At 34.2% G+C, this 20,928-nt stretch overlaps 1 protein-coding gene across 5 annotated transcripts in view; it reads left to right on the top strand.

Annotated features, from left to right (window-relative positions):
* RALGAPA1 (Ral GTPase activating protein catalytic subunit alpha 1) overlaps positions 1-20,928 on the top strand; it is a 314,150-nt gene that overhangs the window by 30,798 nt on the left and 262,424 nt on the right. For all 5 annotated transcript variants that reach the window (XM_044664768.1, XM_044664769.1, XM_044664766.1 and 2 more), the window contains exons 5-9: positions 4,775-4,818; positions 6,438-6,615; positions 8,878-8,993; positions 14,790-14,928; positions 15,868-16,076. In XM_044664768.1, coding sequence (XP_044520703.1) covers positions 4,775-4,818; positions 6,438-6,615; positions 8,878-8,993; positions 14,790-14,928; positions 15,868-16,076 — 686 coding nt within the window. The remainder of the gene's footprint in view (positions 1-4,774; positions 4,819-6,437; positions 6,616-8,877; positions 8,994-14,789; positions 14,929-15,867; positions 16,077-20,928) is intronic.

Here is a 20,928-nt window from a genome sequence, read left to right as displayed (position 1 = left end):
GACATGTTATGAAGAAGAGGTCCAGTACTGAATCCCAAGTTGAAGAAGAATTCTTAGTTTATGGTAAGGGCCTCCAGTTGCTCTTTTTTTTTTTTTTTTTTAAACTTTTACCCTCTCTCTTAGAATCAGGACTGTTTATTAGTTCCAAGGCAGAAGAGCGGTAAGGGCTAGGCAATGGGGGAATTAAGTGACTTGTCCAGGATCACACAGCTAGGAAGTATCTGAGGCCAGATTTGAAACTAGGATCTCCCATCTCTAGACCTGAGACACCTAGCTGTGCCTTCTAGTTGCTCTTATTTATAGGTGACACTGTGCATCAAGCCCTGGAATACTACAAAGCCTCCCAAACCAGATCTCTGAATTGTCACACACGTGCAAAAATTGGCTTAAGAATCTACATGGGAAAAACCAAGTAATGAAGAGTTTTTATTGTCCAGATTGTTCTGTGTGGTTGAGTGGATAACCTTAAATCTTCTAAAATGATGGTGATGATGATAATTATATAAATCTCAGGTGCTACAAGAACAATCAGTTGGGTCCAAAATTGAAATAGTAGAGAGTAGACTGGATTGCATATGGGAAATTGTATAGCACTCTGATTCTAAGCTTTCTAAAGCAAAAACTCATATTTAAAAAAATAATGTCATTATTTTAAGTTATATGATAATTTGATAATAATGCTATACTACTATCCTGCATTCATCAAAGAATCAAAATTTGAAGGGACCCAAAGAGCAATGGTTCGACATAAGCTACTGCATATTACCCAGATGATGCATGTAAGGAGTACACACAAAATACAGAAGTATGCTTGTAAGTGAAGGTATATCATTTATGTTGGGGAGACAGAAAAACAGACAAATCAAGTGCTAGATAATTGTAAAAAGCCTAGAAGAACGCCTTTATTCTGAGGGATGGACTTCCCCATGAAAGATATATTGGAGCAAGTGTTGCATAGAATGAAGTGTAACTAGATGGCAATTTGAACCTTTTAGAGCAGGGGTCAGCAACCTTTTTGGCCATGAGAGCCATAAATGCCACATTTTTTAAAATGTGATTTTGTGAGAGCCGTACAGTGCTCACAGTGCGCACTCCTGTAACAGCGCCTGAAAAAAAATTGAATTTATGGCTCCTGCAGAAAGAGCCATACATTGCCGACCCCTGTTTTAGAGGAATATATTTTAGATCTGTAGTTTCACAAACCCATTCAGGCAGTAGGCATTAAACATCTATTATGTGAGACATACTATACTACCCTCTAGATTTATAGATATTTACCCAAAAAAGCAGTTCCTGCCCTCAAAGAGTTTGTATTCAATTGGGGAAAATAACATGTAACTATATAAAAATATACAAAGTAAGGTAATTTTTTTAGGGGGAAGGTAGACAACAGTAATGGGGGTAAATATTTTTATATTTACTAATTTATTAGAAACATTACTTGTGGGAGCGGTCATCTTAAGGGGAGATCCACTGTTGAGATTTACCAAAAAACTGCAGAGGAAGCTTGTCTTTGTTTCTGCTCTACTGTCTCCCACTCTTTCCCATCCTCCAAGCCTTCTTTCCTTGTGTTCTAGGAGGTTTTGAAAGGAATACCAACAGTTTGTTAGTTATCAGAACAAGACCAAAGTCAGTGGTACCACGCATGAGGAACATACTGGACAGATACACACATAGTCCCCTGCTGCTCAGCACCCTTCAATTTCTTGGAGGGCTACCCATTAAAGGGTAACACTGGCAATATTATAACAGAATTATACAAAACAACAGCAAGAATTTCCATGTACCAAAAAGTGCAAGGTGCAACTCCGGTCTCCCTTCTCCCATTTTTAGGCTCACCCTTAAAGGTGAGAATCCTCAAGGAAGTGAGTGGTCCTCAGAAGCATTGCTGTAATCTGGGCTCACTCACCCAGAGGCACAAACATCAGAGAAGGGGGTATCTTGCAAGAGCAGAACACTGAGAACACTGATGGTGGAGCCTGGCAAAAACATCCTGTTCTGGTTTCCAACAAAAGACAGATGAGCATTGCCCCGGAGCTGTGTTTCCCAGGGGAGGGCTCACAGGCAGCATCAGTATTGACTTGTCCAGTTTAGGGGAAAGATGGATGATGGGCTTGCTCTATGTCAGGCTGCTGGCCTCAAGATATGACCTCACCATATACTAAGAATCCTTCTTCAACTTGGATGCCCCTTGAAGTAAGTTTTTCATACATGTTTGTTGATCAGTTGATTTAGAACCCATGAGAAAGATGAATAAATGGCAATTTGGTGCTTTTTCTAGAGGTGGTAATTGAGATCATGTAACAAACTCATGCTCTTTTGGATTCAGTTAGATTTTCAAAGCTGAAAACTAGAATCGGGCATTGCTTTGGGAAACATTATCATTAAGGAAAAGGACTAATAAATGAGACAGAAAGAAGAACCAGGAAAATTTGGTGTCAAGGAAGAGAGAGTATCAGGAATGAAGGATTATCTTGCAGATAAGTTAAGGAAAATGTGATTTGAGAAAAGAACATTAAGTGAATAGAGTCATGAGAAGAGAAGCCAGATGATGTGAGTGGTTAACAAGTGAGTGGGAAAGTGAAGCTATAGAACCATTTTATATTTTTTAATTTAATTTTTTTTATTTTTTTATTTAAGTATTTTTCCATGGTTACATGATTCATGTTCTTTTCCTCTCCTTTTCTCTCCCCCCTCCCAGAGCTGGCAAGCAATTCCACTGGGTTATGCATGTTTTATCATTCAATGTCTATTTCCACATTGTTCATTTTTGTAATAAAGTAAACTTTAAAAAACCAAAACCCCACATCCTATGTTCACATAAACAAAGTGATAAATCAAAAGTTTTCTTTCTGCGTTTCTGTGTCTACAGTTCTTTATCTTGATGTGGATAGTGTCCTTTCTCATAAGTTCCTCAGGATTGCCCTGTATCATTCATTTGCATTGCTATTAATAGCAAAGTTGATTACATATGATCATCCCATAATGTTTTAATTTCTTTGTACAATGTTCTTTTGGTTCTCATTTTGCTCTGCATCAATTTGTGGAGATCTTTCAGTTTGTATGGAAATCAAGCAATTTATTGTTACTTATTGCACAATAGTATTCCATCACCATCATATACCACAATTTGATCAGCCATTCACCAATCAAAGGACGCCTCCCTCATTTTCCAATTTTTTTGTAGAGTACTTTAAATTTTAGTCTGAGTAGTTTGTATTATATGCTTGAGGCAATAGGGAACCATCAAAGATATTTATGTAGTAGAGTGACATGCTCAGATTAGTGTTTTAGGAATACCCACTTAGCAACTGTTTGGGAAATGGATGGGAAGGAGAGAAACTGATTGTAAAGACCAAATTGAAAGGTATTGCAATAATCTAGATAAGAAGTAGAAACTTTGTGAGTGAAAAGAAAAGGATGGACACAAGAGATGTTGTAAAATAGCATCAGCAAGACTTGAGACAAGGAAAAAGGAAGAAAGAATCAGGGATGAGTCAAATGTGGGTTCCTAGAATGATAGTCCTTAATATTCTTAAAAGAAATCAAGAACTTTGCAGGATAAATGGATTTGCAATGAAATATGAGTTCTGTTTTAGACTTCTTGAAGATACATGAGAGGAGGAGATAGAAATAATGCTGTCTTAGAGGAGAAATAAGTAGAGGGGTTTTCTCTTGGCAAGCATTTTTTCTCTTAAGAGAAAACTTCAAAGAAAAAGTAAAGAAAACTAAAAAACTAGGAAAAAAACTTAAGAGAAAACTCTTAAGGAGAAAACTCCAAAGCACTATAATATTTTCTTATTTAAGCTTCATGACAGCCCTGTGAACCATGTTCTAAAATTCTTGTCACTTTTATAGATGAGCAAATTAAGATTCAGAGAAGTGAATTGATTTGTCTAGAGTCACACAGCTAGTAAGCATTAGAGACAAGATTTAAGCCCAGGATTTTGAATTCTAAGTCCATCACTTTTCCATACTAATTATGGATTCAGACATCACTGCAGTGTTAGGTCACAGAAGAGAATATTAATAGGGAATTACTATAGGATGGTCTTGAACTCAAATAAAAGTTTAATGGGGGAAGAAGTGGTTGAAGATTTAAAGAGAGGGAGGAGAAAAAGTAGAGTGAGAATCCAGCACAAGTATGGAGATGGGGGCCAGATCTGTTTTTTCATAGCTTTAGGAACCTCTTCTTGGTGAAAAGAAATTCCTTCTATCAGTTCAGAATCTTCTCTGTAACTTACAGTCTTAAGGAGTTGCCTAGAGCAGTAGTTCTCAACCTGGGACCTTGGGGGATCTTCGAGATAAACTATTTTCATAACACTAAGACATTTTGATTTCTTATATGGTAAAAAGCTATAGATATATTACCCATATAAACAAAAGCTCTTTGTGGTGTCCTCAAAATCATTTCTGAGAGTATAAAAGTAGTCCTGATATCTGAAAGTTTGAGAACTGCTGGTCTTCAGCATTGGGAGGTTAAGTGACTTACCCAGTGTCACATAGCCAGTATGAGTCAGAGGGGAGGGTTGAGTAATTTTTCTGGCTTTGAGGCCAGCAATTTACTATATCATGTCTTTCCTAGCATAATTTTATTGTGGTTGAAGTTATATGAGTAATAGTGGAAATATTGGATGGGAGTTACCTTAAGTTGAAGTTTAGTAGAACAGGAATTGCAATAAGAAAAGTAGTAGGGCAAGTGAATAAGAAATTTTAGCATGGCTATCAAATTATGTGAAAAAGATAAGTATTTAAATGAATGTTCTCTTTGCAGGATTGATTTTAAAGAAACTCCTTCACACAGGAAACTCCTTAAAGGTATATAAAACCTTTCTTTTAGTAGAATGATTTTTTTTTTAAACCCTTGTACTTCGGTGTATTGTCTCAAAGGTGGAAGATTGGTAAGGGTGGGCAATGGGGGTCAAGTGACTTGCCCAGGGTCACACAGCTGGGAAGTGGCTGAGGCCGGGTTTGAACCTAGGACCTCCTGTCTCTAGGCCTGACTCTCACTCCACTGAGCTACCCAGCTGCTCCCTTAGTAGAATGATTTTTAAAAACCTTTTCAAATTTATTTTGTGGCAGAAGAGATGTGCACTTGTATTTTTCTATACAAAATACTATATTTTAATACTGGTGTGTGAAAAAATAATGTAAAGCACAAGTATGTGTCTCCTACTTTACTCCTACTTCCTTTTCCTTCCATTTTTCTTCTCTTTTCTAAAGGGTGCTGAATTGTCTTTTTTGTTATGATTATATTAAAAAATGTAGCATTTTTTAAAAAAAGTTTTATTTCTAAGATGCCAGAGTTCCTTAAATACATTTATAACTTGGAACTTCACTCTCCTATTAAAGATACAAGTCTCCATTCTAGACCCTATCTAAAGTAAAAATATTTTCTAGCATCAACATATGCAACAAAATTGTTGCTTTTCTCTTCTCATTTTTAGCCACTTTGAAATATAGATGGCAGAAATTGTACTAGTTAACAAACAGAATAATAGTTTTCACTTTTCTGATAGGCCACTTCATTTTGTGCTGCTGTAGGGATGGTAATTTCATTTGATATCTAATACTTCCGTTTGCATTGACCTATAATTAACTGCAATAGAAAGATACAATCTCCTTTTATCACTTTTCTGTTGTCAGCTAAGCCATGATAGTGGTTAATAATAATAAAAAATCGTGACTGACATTTAGATAGCTCTTTAAAGCTTGTAGAAGTTACTAAACATACTTTCATTTGATTAAAAACAACTGAAAGAGATACTGTATATGTTATAGTTGAATAAATACATTGAAATTTAGAAAAATGAGGTAACTTCACTTAGTAAATATCCGAGGCAAGATTTCCCTACTCTAATTTCGGCACACTTTTTACTATATCATGCTATTTCTTTTTTTAGCAAATGAAGGTGTGATAATATTTGAGCTGCTGTGCCTAGGAAGAAGAGAACCTAATTGAGTTAAACATATATTAAATATCTGCTATGTGCAAAAAACACCGAAGAAAATTTATGGTTACTAGAGAAAAATTCCTCTTCATCTGATTTTGTCTGTCCTATCTTTGTCTAGGAACTAGTTTGTTGTTGTTGTTCTTTCCTTGACCTTGTTTTTTCCTGGCTCAGTCATGATGAGAAGGGGGAGGGGAGGAAGATCTGCTCTGATTGTAGTTGCCAACTCATTTACTTGAAAGGATTACTGTGTTTTCATCTTAGGACAATAGAGACTAATTAAACAAACCCCTTATTTTAACAGTTCTATAAACTTAGATTTTGGCATAACAAAGTATCCTTCTAGATCTTGTGTGATGACAATTATAATTTTTTGGCAAAAATTCATCAAATAAGTTTTTCTTTGAGAACTTTGGTCTCAAAATTTTAAAAAGATATCTATTTCTGTTTGGGTAAAAATTCTATGCATCTGTTTTATATTTTCAGATCAGGCGTGAAGGAGTACGTCTCTTCTTGCTATGGTTACAAGCTCTTCAGAATAACTGTAGTAAAGAACAGCTCTGGATATTTTCTTGCTTAATTCCTGGATTTGCCTCACCACTGTCTGAATATGGACCTCGGACTTTAGATAATCTTATTAATCCTCCACTTAATCTACAAGAAAGTAAGACTAGAGGATGTTAATATGCAGCATTTTCTTTTGGGTTGTATTTTAAAATTTAGTAAGCATTCCAAATCCAATTTAACAGCTCTGTGATTTCCATTTTTTACACTCATCTTTTTACTCATTTGGATGTGTACAAAGAAATTTTTGCTTTATGGAAAGTGTGTGTTATAGAAAAGGAAATATAAATTGGTTTTTTTGTTAAATCAGGCATTTTATGTTTTATTCTCATATTTACATAAATGCTTTGTTTTTGTTTTTGATTTATTTAGTTGATCAGTTGTTAGTGACTTCATATTTTAAATTTCTCTCTATGATTTCCTTTTAATACCTTTTTCCCTTTCATTTTAGAAAAACCCATAATTGGGTAATTTTTTTATTAGATAAGTTACTTCTCCTACTTTTTATTTGGCTTATGTTTAAATTTTTTCACATGTATGTGTGTATGACTTAAAAATCAGAGTACATTTGTGGTATAAAATTGTTAAAAGATGGAACAAAAATGCATTTAATTAAAATGCCATATTATTCTGCAATATGCTTTTTTTCACAAGGATCACAATAACTTTTGCCAGATTATCTGAAATTTCCTTTTCCAACTATCTTTCTATGCCTCACAAAGACATTGTAATGTAAAACTGAATGTGTTTAAGATTGGAATTTGTAGTTGTTAAGTTCCAGTCTATTCAAGTGATATATAAATAAAATGAATTCTTTATAAATGCCATATGTAACTCTTTAGAGGTAGGTGATAAAGTTTAGTCTCTAGGTTATCCTGTTAGAGCATTTTAAATCTGCTTTGTAAGAGATAAGGAAAAATATAACCACTTCAGTCAGCATTAATTCTATTCAGCAGAGGTATCAATTTCAGTTTTCTAACTTTGGCTAGTAATGGGAAGTAGAACATACGTGAACATTTTATAATAGTCTCATCTTGAATGAGTGTGATTTTTAATCTTAAAAAAATTTAGTCCAGATTTTGTTATTCTTTCTCACGAGGAGACTCCTTCCTTTACAGCATTTAACTGAAGTTGATGCTGGTTCAAAATGCAGTTTCTTAATAGTCATCCATTCTTGGATTAATAAACAATTATTATTTATTATTATTATTTAATTATGATCACATATAATTATAATAAATGTTAAAATATAATTATTAATTATAATTATTTGATTAATGAATTAATAAAAACTCTTATCTATCTAACTTTCAGAGTTTTGGTTAGGTAACTTTTTTTCCTCTAAAAATTAATGGACATTTTTCTTCATGTTGTCATGGCTAACTCTTAACTGGTTTATATCCCCCGAAAAATATGACACTGGTTATGTCTCTTAAGACTTAAGAACTGTTAGCACTTCTTTGAATCTTTCAAATTTTTTAGAAGTTATTTAGTGTTATTAAGTTTTGAAGACCTAGTTGGATTAGACCATTCATATAAATACTATATTTTATGAAAACTTAAAGGTCTCTGATAACATTTCATAATTTCCCTCATTGAAGTAACAAATTTAGTGAGACTTAGTCACTATGACTAAAATTTCTTGGTTTCCTTTGTAGTGTTACTTGGATAACCATAATTAGTATTGTATGTAGTCTCTGAATCCCCAGAGTTTCATAGAGGATTCAGAGGGAGACCCTCTCAGGGGGCCCTCAAGGTATAAAATCTTTCCATAATAATATTAATATATTTTAATTTCTAATATGGTAAGCATAGATAGATATAACCCATATGAACAAGAGCTCATTGTGGGACCCTAAATAACTTTTTTAAGAATGTAAAAGGGTTTCTGAGAACCAAAAAATTTAAGAACTATTCACCTAGAGCTGTGTTGGCAAAGCCTGGGAGGAGGCTGGATTGTTCCATTCCCCATCTCCATGGTGCCCGAGGACATTTTTCACAAGCTCCACCCCTCTGCCCAGCACTACTATTAAGAGTCAAAATTGAGACCTAAGCATGAGTCTTCTATATCTTAAGTCCAAGTTCTTTCCACCATTCTATATTGGCTAATTATTATAAAGGAATGTATCCAGAACCAGTTATTTTGATTTTCTTTCTTGAAGAAATATTTAAAATCGGTAAGGTCCTAAGAATACTACTGTCTCAAATTTGTTTAGAGTTGAGTCATATTTTTAGGATAGCAAATGATTTGGAAGCTTCTTCTATACATTGAACACTTGTTTTGGAAGTAAAATTTTTTTATATCATCTATCATGAAAAATTATTTGATTACTACTAAACTCCTCTTTTTTTTTTTGGATAGCCCAAGTGACTATAGAAGAAATCACTCCTCTTGTCCCTCCACAGTCAGGAGATAAAGGACAAGATGACCTCACAAGCTATTTTCTAGAAGCACTTTTGAAATATATGGTTATTCAGGTACATTTAATCTTTTTAAACCTTAATTTTATTTTTTTATTGTCTTGTGTAGGTACATTTTTTCTTAAAATAATTCTGCAAGATAATGTGTGGAATGACAGCGTATCAACTGAGAGCAGAGGGAGTGGGGAGGGGGAGAGAGAGAAAGCGAGCAAAGAAAGTTTCTTGGAGAAAGTGACATCTGAGCCAAGTCTTGAAGAATAAAGATTCTTAAGAAGTAAAGATAGAGGGAGGAGTGAAAGAGAGAGTGTGAAAGTTTGTGGTAAGAGATGAAATGCCAAGTGTAAGGGAAAAAGCTTGTAGTCCATTTGGTGGGAGTAATATGAAATAAGACAGGAAGGATACCTTGAAATCAAAGTGTGGGGCATTTTATGTGTCAAGTTGAGGTATTTCTATTTTATCCTATTGACAGTAGGTAGCTACTAAAGGCTTTTGGGGGTAGGGTTGTAATAAGATCAGTCTTGTATGCTAAAAAGCATATTTTGGCTGGTGTATAGAGAATAATTTGAAGAGGAGAGAAACTGGATGAGCAAAGAAATCCTTTCAAAGCTATTGCAGTAGTCCAGGTGAGAAGTGATATAAATCTAATGGGAATATCATTGTTATGTATGTAATGATGAAAGGGACAGATTTAGAGAGACCTAGGGAGGGAGGAGTTTTATGATTGAGTGATGAAATGACCAGAACCAGGAGAACAATTCACACAATGACTAACATTTCAAAGGAAAGCAACTTAGAATAACTTTAAAAATTCTGATCAGTGCTTCCCACTTCTTTTTAGAGATTCGTGTTGACTTGTTTCACTGATTATGTTTATTTGTTATAAGGTGTTTTTTGGGATGGAGGGGGGAAGAACAGGTAGGGGGAAAATATAGGCTAGTGATAATGATGCCAAAAAAAGAAAGAAAAAGTTTTAATGAAACTATTACAAAAATACAACAAAGAAGAAGGAAGGAAGAAAGCAGGAAGTTCAAAGATATAAGAAGACAGCTTTGGAATTAAGGTGTTGTTTTTCTTGTATAATTAATAAACAAGCTACATATAACAGATCTCTGGATTTTTATATATAGCACTATTTTTCTTTTTTTTCTGTCTATAAGTGAAAATAATTCATAATTGTTGATTTTTTCCAAGTTCATAAAAGAAAGAAAAAAGTTAAATTAGAGTGCATTGATAAATGTAGAAAGCATTTTTAGTAGAGTAGATAGGACAGAAGGCAGAGTATAAGGAATTGAGAAGTGAACTAGAGATGAAAGAGAGAGGAGAGAACAATTTACTATTTTAAAAATTAGGGTTCCAGAAGGTCATTCACATCCATGAAGTTGATGGGAGGAGGAAGTGGGGTTTTCATCAACCTTACTTTAACCATGTAATGGAAGGAGGAAGAACAAAAGAATATAAGGCTGAGAGTATTAAGTGAGGAGGGGGCTGATTTGGGGAGATAATAGTCATAAGCAAAATGAGATTCAGCTAAGGAGAACCGATTTTTTATAAAAGAGGAAAGATACAAAGCCCACTAAGTCCTAATGATATGTAGAAGGATCTGGTCTTGGCAAAGAGAGTGAGAGGAAGAGGACTGAGATTAGAGTATTCAGACTGTATATAACAAATGCTAACTTCACTTCCTCCTTCTCCTTTTCCTTTTTCCACTTAAATTAGATGTCAGGAGGAAGTAAAGGGAAGAATATTATAGTAGGATATAATTGAATGAAACAGAACAATCAATTATAACAGTGAGTGTTAATGGGATGAACTTTATTTACTACAAGAAGGTGGCAGAATAGACAAAAAAAAAGCAAAACTCAGCAATTTGCTTTTTTAAGTGTGTTTCTTATAAGTTGTTATATAGTCTTAAAATGAAGAGTTGGAGTAGAATCTATTGTGACCTTATTGAATCCAAAAAAGTATAGTGACAGTCATGAGCTCAGAAAAAAGATCTGTAAAAGCTAGTTAAGAAAAGTAAGGAAACTGCATTATGCTTAGAGATATATACAGTGAAATGATCAGTTTCTAACATTTTTTATCATGAAATTAATCAAAATTACAAATGTATCAAACGCAAGAAAGATTTCTTTAAGAAACTAAGCTGTTATATAGTTTAAATTAATATTTAAAAATCTAACAGTGTAATAACAAAATGGATCTATTTTTGTGTCCCCTTCTGTACTTATGTTTTCTTCTGTGTATTTAAAAAATATTTTTTGATGGTCTGATTTTTTTTCATATTTATCACTACCCACTAATACCTACATACATAGAAAAAAGTCTTTAGTGTAAAACATGTGTAATTAGGTAAACCAACACAGTAACTTATAGGTATTAATAGTCTTTTGAAGTCACTGCTTTGATTAGTTTTGATGTCACAAAATAATAAAAGTAAATAATAAAAATATACTCTCAATGGTATGGTCCCTAAATGCTTAAAGTAGAAGCTAACCAATCTTTAGGAAGAACTAGATAAAAACTGGTAGTAGTTGGGAATTTATCATGCCTATACCTTCAAATCTAGATCTAGTTGAACCTATCAGAATCTAGACAAACATCACAGAAAAAGTACAAAAAAGAGATCAACAATTTGAAGAAAATATTAGAAAAATTATACCATTGGCAATTTTTGAGTCACAAAAAGTATCAGATTATTTTTCAACTTCAAATGGTACCTTTGCAGACATTGACTAAATATATTCTTTATAGTTCACATTGCACTAATAGTTTTAACCAGTTATTGAAATCTGAACACAGGATTTATGCTTTTGTGGAAACTAGGATTCTAAATTCTAATGTGTCCATTCTGAAGAATGATTGAATTAAGCAGCAAATTACAGAAACAAATATAATGTTTAAAAATGATGAGAATATATGAGAACTTTGGGGAATGGAACTAAATCAATTTTTAGAGAAAAGTATTTCTCCACTTAAAGAAAAAGAGGTCAATTAGTTGAACATGCAGTTAAAAACATAGAAAATGGCAAGTTAGCAAAACACAAAATATAAACACAAAAATAGGAATTCTGAAAACCAAAGAAGAAATACAATTCAAAGCAAAAAACTACTGAAGTGAGATCATAAAACAGCTCTTTAAAAAGCTGATAAATACTCCATTAATTTATTTGATTTTAAAAAGAGAAGAAAATCAAATCACTAAAATAAAAAGTAAAAGGAATGGATTCAGAACAAATAAAGGGAAAGGAAATCACCACATACTGTTATTCCCAATTATATGCCAACAAAACTGAAAGTTTAAAAAAATGACTGAATATTAATGAAAATAGAAAAATACTCAGGTGAACAAAACATGAAACAGGAAATGTAAATAATCCTGTCTCAGAAAAAAACTAAATAAGCAGTACATCCCTCCACTACCACCACAAAAAAAAACAAAACAACCTATTGCTCCAGATGAATTTCTAAGCAAAGTTTATCAAACATTTATAAAAAAATTAACAGATTCATAAACCAGGGAAAGGAATAACAGAGTGAGAAAATTACAGGCGAATATACTAAGGAATATTAATGCATATAATTAGTTAATAGTTGCAAACAGATTACAATAATATTTTTTTAAATCATGATTGTCATATTCATTATTACAAAAAATAGATTGGTTCTGTTAGAAAAACTAAAAGTATACTAATAAAAACAATTTTAAACATGATTATAATATTTTAATTCATGCAGAAAAAGCCTTTAACAAAATAGAAAATATACTTAATTTACATTAAAAATATTGCAAAGCCCATTACTTCCTTAATATAGTAAATTATATCAGAAACTCAGTTAACATTTATTCTTTTTTTTTTTTTTTTTTTTTTTTTTAATTTTAAACCCTTAGCTTCTGTGTATTGACTTATAGGTGGAAGAGTGGTAAGGGTGGGCAATGGGGGTCAAGTGACCTGCCCAGGGTCACACAGCTGGGAAGTGTCTGAGGTCGGATTTGAACCTAGGACCTCCTGTCTCTAGGCTTGGCTCTCAATCCACTGAGCTACCCAGCTGCCCCAACATTTATTCTTAACAAATACAAGCCCTTTCCATTAAGATAAAGGTAAAGCAAGAATGTTTATCTTCCTTGCTGTTATTTGGCATAGTTCTATTCTACTATGCTACTTATATAAGACAAGAAAATGAAATTTCAAAAATAAACAGACAGAAAGGAACTCAAAAATGCATATATTAATCACTTAACTAGATTAGCTGCTGTATTAAGCATTAGAGATATAAGTAAAGAGCAAATTTAACCCTTGCCCTTTTCAAGGAGCTTGTTTTATAAAGAGGATCACAACATGTTTGTAAGTAATTATATGCAAGGAAAATACAGAATAAGTAGAAGATAACCTCAGAGGAGAGGGTACAGGGTACCTCTAGCTAAGGGTACTGGAAATGACTTCTTGTAGAGTGTTTTTTTTGTGTTGAGTCCTGAAGGAAACCTGGAATTTAAAGAGGTGAAGTTGAGGAGGGAGAGTATTCTAGCTGGGGAACAGTCAGTTCAAAGGCATGAAAATGGAAGATAGAACATCATATGTGGGGAATAACAACAAGAAGGACTATGTGGCTTCTGTTGTAGAATGTATGGAGCAGAGTAATATGTAAGAGCACTAGAAAGATAGAAGGAGGCTGAGTTATGCCTATATTTGCCTTTTGAAAAATGCTGATGTATAAATATGAACCAGAGGAATTTATATTTGATTCAAGAGGTAATTGCTAGAGTTTGTTGAAAGGGGCAGATGATATTTTCACTAATGGAAAATAAATCTGACAACTCTGGAGGATGGATAGGAGTGAGAAGAGATTTGAGACAGGGAGACTAATTTGGAGAGTAGCGAAGGCAGGTTAGGCAGGAGATGAGGGATAGTACTAGTCTAGGTGACTGCCTGCTTGCACTGGCCTGGGACCTCATTAATGGCTTCACTGAAACAGAAGGATCAACCTTGAGACTTCTAATAACCTGGCTTTTTAAACAAATTTCACTGCTATGCAGCCTGGCTGCCTAAACTCATTCTCCCATGTTTAGCATCCTCTCATTGTCTTTTACTTTCCCTGTCCCTGTGATAATGAACCTCCAAGCCAAAGAGCAACCTGTCTTCCCTAGTTCCAGCTCTCCTCTCCCTCCTTCACATGTATTTCTACCCTACCTTTCCACCTCCCTTCACTACTCCTCCTCCTGTCAGAAGTGGCCCTTTTTCTTGCCAAGACATGTTCCTCTTCATATACCCTTGATATCATATCAAAGACTGTCACCACTTCATTCTCTCTCCACTAGTCACTTCCCTGCTACCTATAAACACTTCTAGTCTGTGATACAATAAAGTATATAGTAGCACTGCTGACAGAAATTGATAGATGAGCCATGCTTTGTGTAAAGTTTAAGGAATTTTATGAATGCTTTAACAATTTAAATTTATCTAAATGAAATTTCTTCTAATGTGGGGCTTAAATAAATGTTTGATGGCCACTAAACATTTTCAACCTTTTCAATTGGTTCATTTGGTCATATTTTCTTTACCCATTAAAAAATATAAAAATAGATTTCAACTCAAAATATTTTATCTCTCAGATAATTCTTTTTCTTACATTTAAGAGATGACAAAGATTTGTTCATTGCAATTCCATATTTAGTAGTAATATTAGAAACAGTTTAATCATATTTAGTTGTCTATTTTTCCTTGAAAATTTTTTCAGATCAAAACTTAAAATTGTCTAATTTTCAGGAAAAGTGATTTAGACCATTTGATGATTGTATCAGATATTCATATACATGTATTAAAATTTCATTTAGATGCTCTTTTTTTTTTTTTAAAGGTAAAGAGCTTGGAATGGAAGAACAAAGAAAACCAGGAAAAGGGATTTTCATTCTTGTTTTCACATTTTAAAAAATACTACTTGCCTTATATTTTTCCAAACATCTGCAAGGAGAACAGCTTATATCATCCTGTACTTGGTAGGCACACTTTAGAGTTTCCTAAAATCTGTCTTATCAGATCACACAATGGAAAATTAGGTATTACTTTCAGAAAACTCATGGAAATGCAAATGTTTATGTAAAGAAATAATTGATAGAGAGGATGCTTTGATTTGTAACAGACAGTTTTAATATCTTGACTAACTTATCTTTATTAGTGATGAAATTGTCACAGAGGGTTTTTAACTGTCTATGGCCACTTTCAACTTGAAAATAAAATAATATAGATTTAGAGTTGAAAGTGACTAGAGGTTATCTAGTACACTTCCCCCACTTAGTTTACAAATAAGGAGACTGAAACTTCTTGATTTATTTGTGATTATAAATAAAATCTTAAGTTCCAAAGGACATGAACTGGAAGCATTTGAAAGTCTGAGATCACTTAAATTAGATTTGTGGTTTTGCATTTGACTGCATCTAATGGATTATTCACACATGAACAGTTGTTGAAAGTTGTCCATTCTTGTGACATCCTGTTTTTTGATTTTTTAACTTCTAGTCCCCCTAAGTTTGGTATGCTGTTTAGAACTGTTAAAAACCATTTGAACTATTAGTTTTGATATTAGCTAAATTGGATAAGTAGGAATTATAGTTTCGATGAAACAACTCATAAATACTTCCAACTATTCTTTAAATTTTGTTCATTTAGTACAAATCTAGCTAAATTGTCACTTCTGTTGCTGTTACCCCTTTTTTTGGTATGCGTTGACACTTGGATTTAACATTGCTCTAAACAATTCTTTGTACTTGAAATTGGAATCATTCTGCAAATGGATAGGTTTCTATATGTATGCTGAAGTACTCACTAAGTCCAGTTGAAGTAGCTCTAAAATTATACTGTCACAGACATGTGGATGTTTAGGCTCCTTTGTACTAAGGTCCTTTTGTACTTTAATTTTTTAAATTTCTTTTGAATAGATATTCCACAGATGAGACCAAAGCCACATTATATAATGATAAAGAAGGATGTTGAAACCAATGAAGCAATCTATTGCACAAAAGAGCCTTTCCTCAAGGCCCGTGTTATAGTCATTCGTTGGCTGGTTTCTTTCTGGCTTGAGCCAAAACCTCATACAGGACCTCATATTCCTGGAATAGAAGGTGAAATCTTGCCAAAGAATATTCAGGTAACATCTGTATCATATTTCAAAGCATTTGTAATAGGGGCAATATTTCTTTAAGAGGAACTGCCAATGTAGGCTGAGGTAGTTTTTCCCAAGGCCATGACCCATGCAGATTAAACTACTTCTTTTCCTTATTAGGTATTGAAATTCTTTAAGATATGATTTGCTTCAGTTGACATGATTTCTTCTTCTTTTGAAAGACAAAAAGTTACAGAGAGCTCTGGGTCCCTCACTGAGTCTTCTGAACATGAAACTAATACTAAGAAGCTATGCTCAGATGAATCAGTTGGGCATACCTTCATTAAATATTCTTGTTGAATGTTTTTCGTCTATGATGGCTGAATCTTGAATGACTATGAGTATCTCTTGTCAATCCAGTATCAGACCTAAACTATCAGGAGCTTGGCCTGAGGGTCAGGCTCAGCTCATAATAACATTTAATCGTAAATTAAATACTTCCCATAAATAGTAAAAAATATTTGTCAGTAGTATATGTGTTTTAACACAATCACCTATTACTCCAGTGTTATAATTGAAGTTTCAGAATGGGAGTTGAGTATGTTCCTCCATTTTCCTTCTGTTTTCTCAAATAGCAGTATTTCCATGGAATGCTTCAGTTCAAATCATCTTCCTAGATACCTGTAGGGAGGTATAGTGTTAGGAAAATATTTAAGCATTATTACTTAGTTAATGTAAGAAATAAATTGGATATAAAAGGATAGATTTAAAAATATTAGGGTTTTAAAGGATTTATTGGCAGCCATTAGAAAATGAAACCACATGACATATTAAGAGTCATTTTAAAAGACCCGCCATTACCTCTGTCACCATGTTGCTTAACCCCGAAAAGAGACAGTGCAAGCCCAGCCACTCATTTTTAATCTCTGGTCCATGTTATTACGTAACCACCTACATCATTATGTAAGCCAGGAATCATGGGAAATGTACTTTGAAAGGTCAGGGACCTCAAAAATAGTTCAAGGACCTCCAAATTTCCAATATCACACTATCCAAAGAGATTTACCTTGGATCATGGAATGTTAGATCTCAAAAGATTCTTTAGAGTTCTGTAGTGCTACTCTTTCATTTTACAGATAAAAAAACTGAGGTCTTAGGATGGTTAAGGAACTTCCCCAATTCAAATATTACAAATTAAAATTACTTAAGGATCAGGAACTAAATTTATGTCTCCTGATTCCCAGTGCAGTGCTCTTTATTTACCTTTTGTCTGTCCCTTGCTTTTATGTCGATAAATAACTTTTCTTTTATGCACACGATTCCCACTAACAAATATGCATAATCAAGCCAAAAAATTTTCCTACTTTGACAATGTCCAAAAAATATTTCTGCAACCTTAGTCTCTCTCAGGAGAAGACTGTGTAGCATATTTTATTACTGGGTATGACCTGTTTTTGATAAAACCCTGCTGATTCTTTGTAGTCACAGCTTCGTTTTTTGAGAATTTTCCTAGAAATCAAAGTAAAACTCACTGGCTCATAGTATGCGAACTCTGTTCTCTTCAGTTCTTTGAAGATCAGGACATTTGTCTTTCTCCGTCTTTTGCTGACAGTTAGTTGAACACATTACATATGACCTATATTCTATAGACTTCTCTTCCTCCTTCCCCATTGTTCTCTTGTTTTCCTTTTCTTGGCTATCAACTCCATATTAGTTCTTGATTGTTCTGAATTTTCAGTGTAAAAGTCATTCTTTGCAGAGTACCTTTCTTCTGATCGTTTTGAAATCTGCTTTCTCAAAATCTAAACTGTATGACAAACTGCCAAGATCTCATCTTTATTTCTATCATAGATGGCAGGATAGAGTAGTCATTTAACCTCCATTTCCACCAAAATAACTGGTTTCTCCTTGTGAGAATGTTATCTAGAATTGAAGTTTACCTTTCTCACACCTTTTGGAGAAAGAAGTTTTATTAATAAGACAAGTTAAGAAGCTGTTCTGGAGGGCAGCTGGGGTCTCAGTGGATTGAGAGCCAGGCCTAGAGATGGGAGGTCCTAGGTTCAAATCTGGCCTCAGACACTTCCTAGCTATGTGACCCTGGGCAAGCCACTTAACCCCCATTTCTTAGCCCTTACAAAAAAAAAAAAAAAAAAAAAAGGAAGCTGCTCTTACTTTGAACCTCCGTATCTGTCCTCAGCTGCTGATATTACTTGGACTCCTCATATATTACTTCTTTCTGTACATGTTGTCAGTAAACTTCAAAGACAAAATCACCACTATTTCTCCCTCCTTTGGCATATATTCTCCATCATATTATCTTATCTGGTTCCTGAATGTCCTCACATGAGTATAACTTCTGATTAATCAGTGCTATTCTCTCCCTCCTTTTACTTGTTCTGTTTATTTTGAATAAGATACAAAAATATAATAAGATATACTCACCTGAATCCATAGTCCAGTGATAATGTCAAATATGTCCCCTTTATGTTAGTACCTTGAATTTCTCTTTCTTATGGTTTAAGCTTTGGATATTTTTTTCACTGTGGGTTTTAGTATTGCCTTCCTTCTTGGTTTTTGTGTACCATAAATTTCTGGGCATCAGCTGCTATTCTCCTTCCCTTTATATAGTTGGTCTTAGTGGCATCTAACTTTGAGATATATATGGGCAGTCCTTCTTGTCTCTTGTACCCCCCGCCCCCAATCCTTTTTGATTAAAAGCCATTTTGATCAGATTTTCAAGACTTCTGACAAATACAGTCTTATCATCAATAGATGTATTCTATCTTTCTAAGAATCTATCAATTTTTTTTTTTTTGGTATATTGTGAGCCAGAAATCCAAATCTCACTCTTAGATACTACTTTCTTAGCCTACCATTCACTTCCCAAATTAATTAATCTATTTCATTATCCCATACCTTGCCTTGGTAGCAGTGAGAAAAACACAATCTTAGCCCTATGGTCTTCACTTTCTTGTCCAAGAGTTTTTTCATTTTCTCCTCCAGAGGGTATATCAACCTAGATATATTAGGTTAGTAGTTTTTGTTGTTGTTGTTGTTGTTTTTTAATCTGAGTTAAAGATGAATCAGGGTCACTAACAAAAAAGATATAAAAGAATTAAGGCAGATAAAGGACAACTAAGTGGTACAGTGCTGGCCCTGGAGTCAGGAGGATCTAAGTTCAAATCTGGGCTCAGACACTTAATAGCTTGTGAACCCTGGGCAAGTCACTTAACCCTGTTTTCCTGAGTTTCTCATCTATAAAATAAGCTGGAGAAGGAAATGGTAAACTGTTCCAGTATCCTGGCCAAGAAAACACCAAATTTGGTTACAAAGAACTGTTACTGAACACTACTGAACAACAACCACCAGTTGAAAAATTACAAAGTACAACCTGAGGAAGAAGGTTATGGCAAAGACAAAATAAAGAAAGAACAGTTTAGGATAAGGAAATTATCTTACTCAAATTCCCTTCTATTGTTTCCACAAACACACAGCCTTAACAACACCCATCACCCTTTCATCCTTGCACCAGTCTCCTATATGTTTCATAAGTCTAGCCCATCTTTCAATCCCCTTCATCAATTTTCCTTCACCCTCCACCTACTTTATCAACTCCTTTCTTTTCCCTGATTCTCTTTGTTCAGATTATACTTTCTAATCTTTCTTTATCTTCCTTAATCCTTCTAAGTATTCTTTAGTTGTCAGTGTTCTTTTTCTTCCTCTTTTAACCCACATATAGAAACTGGATATCTATTTCTGGGCCTAAATCTTATTTCGCATATTTTCCTGAATTTCTTGAAATTTTGCCAAATTTTCCTTTCTCACATTTAAATTCTGATCAATTTCATTAGTTCATACCTCTCTCCAAGTTACTAACACACTTTCCTCTTTATTTATCTTCAGTTCTTTCTGGTTCCTTCTCCAAAAAAGTAGATATAGAAATCTTTTTTCTTAACTATATACCTCACTTTCTTACCCAGACTCCTAAAATAGGCCATTTATACATGCTGCCTTTAACTTTTTCACCACCAACTCACTTCTGAACTCCTCATAATCTGACTTCTCAGCCTACCTACCAATCCACTGAAATTCTTTTTTCTAAATTACATATTAGAGATGGGATCTAGATATGGTTGATTTGGCCACAAATCAAATGACTTTTTCCCCTGTCCTCAATTTTTTTTTAACATTTATTAATATTCATTTTTAACATGGTTACATGATTCATGCTCCACCTTTCCCATTCAACCCTCCCCCCGCACCCCACCCACCCATGGCCGATGCGCATTTCCACTAGTTTTGTCATGTGTCCTTGATCAAGACCAATTTCCAAATTGTTGGTAGTTGCATTGGTGTGGTAGTTTCGAGTCCACACCCTCAATCATGTCCACCCCGACCCATGCGTTCAAGCAGTTGTTTTTCTTATATGTTTCCTCTCCTGCAGTCCTTCCTCTGAATGTGGGTAGCTTTCTTTACCATAAATCCCTCAGAATTGTCCTGGGTCATTGTATTGCTGGTACAGAGGTCCATTACATTCAATTTTACCACAGTATATCAGTCTCTGTGTATAGAGTTCTTCTGGCTCTGCTCCTTTCGCTCTGCATCAGTTCCCAGAGGTCTCTCCAGTTCACCTGGAACTTCTCCAGTTTATTATTCCTTTTAGCACAATAGTATTCCATCACCCGCATATACCACAGTTTGTTCAGCCATTCCCCAATTGAAGGACATACCCTCCTTTTCCAATTGTTGCCACCACAAAAAGCGCTGCTATGAATATTTTCGTACAAGTCTGTTTATCTATGATCTCTTTGGGGTACAAACCCAGCAATGATATGGCTGGATCAAAGGGAAGGCATTCTTTTATAGCCCTTTGAGCATGATTCCAAATTGCCAGCCA

Source organism: Gracilinanus agilis, chromosome 2 (assembly GCF_016433145.1).
Source record: "Gracilinanus agilis isolate LMUSP501 chromosome 2, AgileGrace, whole genome shotgun sequence".
Taxonomy (NCBI): Eukaryota; Metazoa; Chordata; class Mammalia; order Didelphimorphia; family Didelphidae; genus Gracilinanus; species Gracilinanus agilis.
The sequence above is the reverse complement of the archived record's forward strand: the minus strand, read 5'-3'. Positions and strand labels throughout refer to the sequence as shown.